General features: G+C 44.6%; 1 protein-coding gene across 2 annotated transcripts in view; it reads left to right on the top strand.

Annotated features, from left to right (window-relative positions):
* The window catches only part of rims4 (regulating synaptic membrane exocytosis 4), a 48,350-nt gene that overhangs the window by 23,622 nt on the left and 16,997 nt on the right, over positions 1 to 7,731 (top strand). For both annotated transcript variants that reach the window (XM_037770475.1, XM_037770482.1), the window contains exon 2: positions 4,308 to 4,452. In XM_037770475.1, coding sequence (XP_037626403.1) covers positions 4,308 to 4,452 — 145 coding nt within the window. The remainder of the gene's footprint in view (positions 1 to 4,307; positions 4,453 to 7,731) is intronic.

The following is a 7,731-nucleotide window of genomic DNA, read 5'->3' as shown; positions in this document are numbered from 1 at the left end:
AGATGCTGGCTGCCCTCACATCTGTCTCCTTATAGCCGTAAACATCCGTGTTTCAGGGTCACTACTCGTAGCTGGACTGCTCACTATGAAAGAAACGCAGACTGCTTTCAAAGGGATCGTCTCATTTTTATATGATTATGATTATAAAATCATCACTGAATAAAATGTATTAAATAAACACATTTTAAAAGTTAAATCACTATTTTTCTTTTGACCACGTATATTTTGGTGTATGTTTGCATTTAGAGTATTTGAGTTATAGATAGATATCATTATTTTTCTCATCTGATCATAATTACCAATATAAACTGACTTTAGTTTGTCGTTTATTATCACAGGTCCATAAAGACAATTGTCATTAAAAACACTGAAATATGTTGCTGTCACAATATGACTTCAATACTAAATAGTCCCCCAAATTTAAAATACCAGTAGACTAAAATGTTGCTGTTACAATAAAGCATCAATACTAAATAGTATAGATGTTCCCTCTCATTACTCCCTCATTCACTCTCTCATCACTCCCTCATTCACTCTCTCATCACTCCCTTATTCACTCTCTCATCACTCCCTCATTCACTCTCTCATTACTCCCTCATTCACTCTCTCATCACTCCCTCATTCACTCTCTCATCACTCCCTCATTCACTCTCTCATTACTCCCTCATTCACTCTCTCATCACTCCCTCATTCACTTTCTCATTACTCCCTCATTCACTCTCTTATCACTCCCTCATTCACTCTCTCATTACTCCCTCATTCACTCTCTCATCACTCCCTCATTCACTCTCTCATCACTCCCTCATTCACTTTCTCATCACTCCCTCATTCACTCTCTCATTACTCCCTCATTCACTCTCTCATCACTCCCTCATTCACTCTCTCATTACTCCCTCATTCACTCTCTCATCACTCCCTCATTCACTCTCTCATTACTCCCTATGTAATAAACATTAGTTTACTGAGCAGTGAGCAGTAAATTGAGGTTTCGGACACTTTTCAATCATCATTTTTGCATCATCGCTGACAGCTGTGGAGTCACACAATGGTCATTTTCAGCGTTGCATTATGGGACATTATATGGACCGCGGTCCAGCCCTCGGTCCAGCCCCCGGTCCAGCCCGCGGTCCAGCCCTGCGGTCTGGGTCTCATTCACATGAACAGAGGAAGGAAAATGACTGGATTCAGCTCTTAGTGCGTTTTATAACTTTAAGGACCTAATAATCTAAATGAGGACTATTCAAGCGTTTGTACTGGGGAGCTGATTTACCTCAACAACAAAAAAAAGATCCACCAAGTTATAGAGGTTTAGTTTAGACGACGTTGTAGTACCACCACTTGGCCACTATGAGGGGGGGTGGCTCGGTAGACTCTCACCGTGACCCCCCCAGGACATCAGATGTGTTGCAGCAGTTAACAGTGATAATATTGGAGTCGATCTCTTGACAGATCTGAGCCTCGGCGTGGTAATCGTCCAGACTGTTAAAGTCTGCAGACTGTGAAGCGTGTCATTCTGTTAACTCGACCTCCGGCGTGAAGTGGCCCGTAGTGAACTGTTTATACCGGAGACACAGTCTGTGTCCACCAGCTTCATCTGTGTCAGCAAACTAAATATATGTTTGTCTGTTTCTGTGAAGCATCATGCTGGTAAAAGCGAGTCTGACTCGTGACTGCTTTCACCACAGTAGTGCACGTTGGGCTGCTGGACTGAGAGTAAGGAAGACTTGTTTGTTTGTAAATCCAGATGCAGGGCATGATTAGGGAGGGGGGGATGTTCAGGAATTTTATAGTCCATACCAACACAGTGAAATTCCACGATTATCGATACCCAATTCGATACCACGGTAAAAAAACAAAACAATAAATCTTCAATATACAATCCTTTAATACTGTTTTTTTATGAATTAATTATAAATCCCATTATGATCCACCGCCCAATACACATTTGCCCAATAATCATTTTACTGAATAGAGCTTGAACATATCATAATGTAACTCAATGCAACCTCCGTACGTTAGCCGTTAGCTCCGTTATTTAGCCAAACAGGACTAGTGCTGCCCACCAGCTGCCAACAGATACCGTTACTAGCTCTCCTCCTGCCATTTCAACACAGATGTTGTTCACAATGTAGAAATTCTCTCTCGTCCCCGGGACGATGGCACGATGGGACGATGGGACGATGGGACGATGGGACGCCGTTCGTCTCACCGTCACGTTTTCATAATTTTGGAATCGACTTGGTACCAATGTATTGGTTGTTGTGGCATCCCTACTCACAGGCATAGACTGTATATAAGAAGTGGGCGTAGTCATCGTGACGTCACCCAACCTTGAGTTTGGTCATGGATGTATAAAGAGAACTGGATCCAGCGTTGGAGGCGGGGCTCCGGTCAAGTAGTAGCGGAGTAGCGTCCGCTTGGTCACAGGATCGGTCACAGAGTCCCAACGTCACGCCGTCGTCACGGCTTGGCGCTCCAGCCTCGGTCTGGGTCTCATTCAGATGAACGGAGGAAGGGAAATAACTCTGATTCAGCTGTTAGTACGTTTTAATGATCTAAATAAGGACTATTAGAGTGTCCGTACTGGGGAGTTGATTCCCCTCTAAATAAATGATCCTCAATGGAAGTCTATGGGAAAAAGTCTTTTTGGGCCAGATGGCATCACGTGACTGACACAGAGGTTACAGTACTGCCGTTTGGCCAATACGAAAGTCGGGATCGACGACCGGCGCACTTCCTGGGGGCTTGAGTTTGGCATTTTGGCCGTCGCCATCTTGGTCTTTTGCAACCAGAAGTGACAGGAGAGGGTGGAGCTAAGGACAGGAGAGGGTGGAGCTAAGGACAGGAGAGGGTGGAGCTAAGGACAGGAGAGGGTGGAGATAAGGACAGGAGAGGGTGGAGCTAAGGACAGGAGAGGGTGGAGATAAGGACAGGAGAGGGTGGAGCTAAGGACAACCAAATGATGAATAAGACATTTTCTGGCGACCAAAAATTTCACAATTAACTTTGAAGTGAAAACACGGACAACTCCCAGGCCGGAAAACGCTGTGGTAGCGACCTTTTGCAACCGGAGGAGTTGCCCCCTGCTGGCTGGTAGAAAGTATGCAGGTTTAAGGCTCTTCAGCGTTGACTTCACTTCTCAGACCTCGGAGTTGCTCGCTACTCACAAGCATTAAAAGTGCATCCTGACCCAATTTTCATTGCTGGTAATCCGATGAGTTTTAGGCTTATGTCCCTCTAAAGCTCATCATGCTAAATCAATCTGAATGACGGCGTCGGCTGAATGCAGACTGTAAATGCAGGTGTATCCGCCACAGCCTACTGATGAATATCCCAGGTGTTTGACCTTTGAACTGGGCTGCAGTGACACTACTGTTGATGTATGACCGTGCTGCTGTGCATGCTGTAGCACTAACGCTGGCCATAACTGATCATATGGAACCAGGCAGGAAGCAGAAGCAGTAACCCAAATCTGCCAGCGTCCCGTCCCAAGTGGACGATAGAAATAGCACCGTTCTAGGTCGCTCTGTAATAACTGCAGAACTTACTTCATGCCGCTGTGCTCGTGTGTGTCAGACTTCCTAAAGCATCTTTCTTTCCATTAAGGTGACTGAAACTGTCTGTGGAGAAAGAGAGAGTCAGACATCATCTGTGGCTGGAACACAGGAACTCTAACACCTCCGGAGAGGCACAAATACATTGACTTTAACTTTAATCCGCTCATTTAGTGGAGTTTATTCAGCCAGAAAACTCGCAGTAAAACACGCATTATCATTTTACAGAAATAGTGCATGTGTCTCTGTTCTCACTATTAAAGGAAAACAACTTTCCTGTCCTGTCCTGAAAACAAGGTTAGAGACCTGGTACTGGAGGACTTCATTATAAACTCGACCTCCATCAACACAGACACACTCAGGACACCTTGCAGCCACACATCGGCCCCATTAAGTGTGCCGAGCATTGATTTCGTGGTCTATTTTGCAACGAGATGTATGTCTCTGCTCTGAGGAGAAACCGGGTGCTTTTGTCCTTGGCCTTGTTAAAATGATTTCTCATCACCGCGGTTGTCCTTCTTCCGAGGTCACGGCGGGATGAACGCATAAACAGCTTTGACTGATCGCTTTAGACACAAACGGGGAGATTCTTTCCAATATTCAGTTTTGTTACCAAACAATCAACTCCATCGCTGGCCTCAGTATTTATAGACGTATTTCATCTACTGTGGTGGATATAAACCCATTTCCACACGTGTACAGCAGCTGAATGTGTGTGTGTGTGTGTGTGTGTGTGTGTTTGTCTCCCTGCAGTGGATACGGAGGGCAGGAAGTTGAAGGGAGGCATCCAGAGGAGCACAGAGACGGGTCTGGCCGTAGAGATGCCCAGCCGGACTGTCCGACAGGCCAGCCACGAGTCTATAGAGGACAGCATGAACAGCTACGGCTCCGAGGGGAAGTAAGTAACTCGTCCTGCTCCGGTTCCTCAACACAAACACAAACTGGAGTCTAAAGCCAGCAGCCGACACCAGCAGCCGACGTCTAAAGCCAACATCAGCTGCGTTACCTGTTGTTTTTTATTCTGGCGTCCGTGTTAACAGGTTAGAGCAGCCGCACTGCCCGCGTCTCAGTTGCGTCTCATCTCGTCTCAGCTGCGTCTCTTCTAGAGATTTGAGGTCTCGCCTATTTTTACCACGAGCCGCGCGGTTCACAGCAGCAACAGACAGTGAAGGTGATCTATTGACTGTATATTAACATCATATCAGCAACATTACTACAGTTTACATGTCTATTTGTAGAAAATGTTATGGACATGAAAAAGAAGTAAAGATTTATTTTAAAATTAACATTTCCTGCTTTCATTTCAAAATAAAAGCCCTCAAGCGTTTTTTTTCCTTCATTTGTTAACAAATGAAGGAAATATGTGCCGGACAGTGTTGTAGAACATGCAGTGACTTGCAGAGCTCCATGAATGAATATAGTACGGAGTTTTAATGGTGGATTATTACTATTATTTATAAATTACCACACGGTTCTGAATCTTTCTCTGACTAAAATAAATATAAATGATATTTATAATGAAGTGAAACGGACATTAAAAAGCAAACTCTATGTAGAAAGAAAGAGCTGACAGCAGCAGAAACGCAGCTGGTGTGAACACCCGACGCGTGAATCACGCAGCCACCACGCCACTATTTCATAAAACCACATGGACAGGGAATTGTAGGTTTTATTTGATAGCTGATGGCATAGAGACCGACAGGAGACGAGGGCAGAGAGAGACATGCAGCAACGCTCTGGTTACGCGGTATGTGCTCCAACCATATGGCCAACTCCGTCTAGGGCTGCTGTCAGAACTGATGAAAAAAGCTCATAGGTTCCAACTTCAAACTATTCACTTATCTACTCCCCCCCTACTACTGAACACACACACACACACACACACACACACACACACACAGGGAGACTCAGAGAGAGGAAGATTGTATCATTCAGCGTGTTTTCATGCATATTAATGTTCCATTTATATTTGGAATATGCAGATATATATTCTGTTTATGAGCTGCTGCTGCTGCTGCTGCTGCTGCTGCTGCTGCTGCTGCTTGGAAACATCGTTTAGTTCTTATCCCAAAAGAAAGAATATGTTCGCTGGCTTCCTCTGTGATGTAGACTCTATATAAACTGGAAAAACAAAGTAGTTAAACTTGTGTTTGGTGGATTATTTCTCTGTTGTATCAATGCTAATGGTCATTGTATTCTACATGGTTGGAAAGCCTGTTTATTTACCTTCACAATGATGTCACACTTGTAAGGATCATGTATTTGTGGGATGAGCAGCACAGCTGATGATGTGGGGAGCGCCCAAGAACAATTTGCCAAAATGCTCCGTCAATGGTAAACAGTGTATTCTCCTGTTGGTGTTGACTCTTGTTTTGAGTTGTTTGGTGGATTGGATGATTGAACTCTCTATCAGTAACAAGGAACAAACAAGACATATTGGCAATTTTACACTTTATTCATTGAATCCACCGTCAGGAGCCTCAGTAGCGGTGGAAGATCCATACGCAGCCACAACAGCCTGGCACCTCCTCCTCATGCTGGTCACCAACCTGGTCACACGTTGCTGTGGGATGGCGTTCCATTCCTCAACCAGGATTGGTTGCAGGTCAGCCAGCGTGGTTGTGTTGGTCACTCTAACACGTACAGCACGCCCAAGCTGATCCTACAAGTGTTGAGTTGGGTTGAGGTGTGGACTCTTGGCAGGCCGTTCCATTCTCTCTCCTCCCACATTGTGGAGGTAGTCTGTGATAACCCTGGCTCTGTGGGGGGGGGGCGTTGTTTCTTGGAGGATGAAGTTAGGTCCCAGATTGTGGAGATATGGGATCACCACTGGCTGCAGAATCTCATCCTGATATCTCACTGCATTGAGATGGCCTTCAATGATGACAAGCCTTGTTTTACCAGTGAGGGAGATGCCCCCCCCCCCACACCATGACACTGCCCCCACCAAAAGCTGTTACTCCATCGGTGCAACAATCAGCATAGCGTTCTCCGCGTCGTCTCCATACTTTGACCCTGCCTTCCAACTTCCGCAGACAGAACCTGGACTCATCACTGAACATGACATTCCCCCACATGTTCAGGTTCCATTGTCTGTGTTGTCAACACCAGCGCCAACGGGCCTGACGGTGAAGGGCAGTCATTGCAGGCTTCCTGGTAGCCTTATGAGAATACACTGTTTACCATTGGCAGAGCATTTTGGCAAATTGTTCTTGGGCGCTCCCCACATCATCAGCTGTGCTGCTCCTCCCACAAATGCATGATCCTTACAAGTGTGACATCATTGTGAAGGTAAATAAACAGGCTTTCCAACCATGTAGAATACAATGACCATTAGCATTGATACAACAGAGAAATAATCCACCGAACACAAGTTTCCGAACTTTGTTTTTCCAGTATATATATATATATGTAACCCACGTGCTGGAGCCTCCCTGCACACCCTGGGACTCTGCGTTGTGTTTCTAGTTGTGTTATGGGTGTGGTGCAGATTAAGGGAAACACCAGCACAGTCTTTCTGATTGTGGTTGAGACCGGGAAGACTTTATTTGTCCACAACATCGGCTGTCATCTCACTTGTTCGTCCACAACCTTACGAAGCAATAAAGAAAAGTAAAGTCCATGAAAAAAAATATTCTAGTACAAAAATAAACACTAAACACTGAAAGTAAATTACAACACATAAAATGATATAAGGCACTCTTAACGTAAAATCTAACATGAAAATAATTTAAATGAAACAACAAGACAGCTAGCAAACAATAAATGAACAGGCTAATTCTCCCGCCTGCATTAGAGAGGCTGCTCTGCTCTACACGATAACATGCCAACATTACGGCCACTACTTACATATAAAACAGATCTATAATAACACTAAGTGAAAGGCAACATCTCAATTATACATTTAGTAGAAAAAGATTAACAGGAAGGGTGTTTTTCATTCATATACTGTACTATGATGCGGGCCGCCATGCTCACCTTACGAAGCAATACAGACAAGTAAACAAGAAAAAGATGGCGTCCCCACGTAACTTTTGAACTACGGTGTCCTGTAAGGGACAAACTACCCTACTGCTCAATTCTGGATGGGAATTATTTTATTATTTTTTATAATTTGACGACGTCTACATGCACACTCACTAACATCACACTGTTATTGACCGTGACGGCGTCTACG

This window comes from Sebastes umbrosus, chromosome 1, assembly GCF_015220745.1.
Source record: "Sebastes umbrosus isolate fSebUmb1 chromosome 1, fSebUmb1.pri, whole genome shotgun sequence".
In the NCBI taxonomy this organism is placed as follows: Eukaryota; Metazoa; Chordata; class Actinopteri; order Perciformes; family Sebastidae; genus Sebastes; species Sebastes umbrosus.
This window is presented reverse-complemented; position numbering and strand designations above follow the sequence as displayed.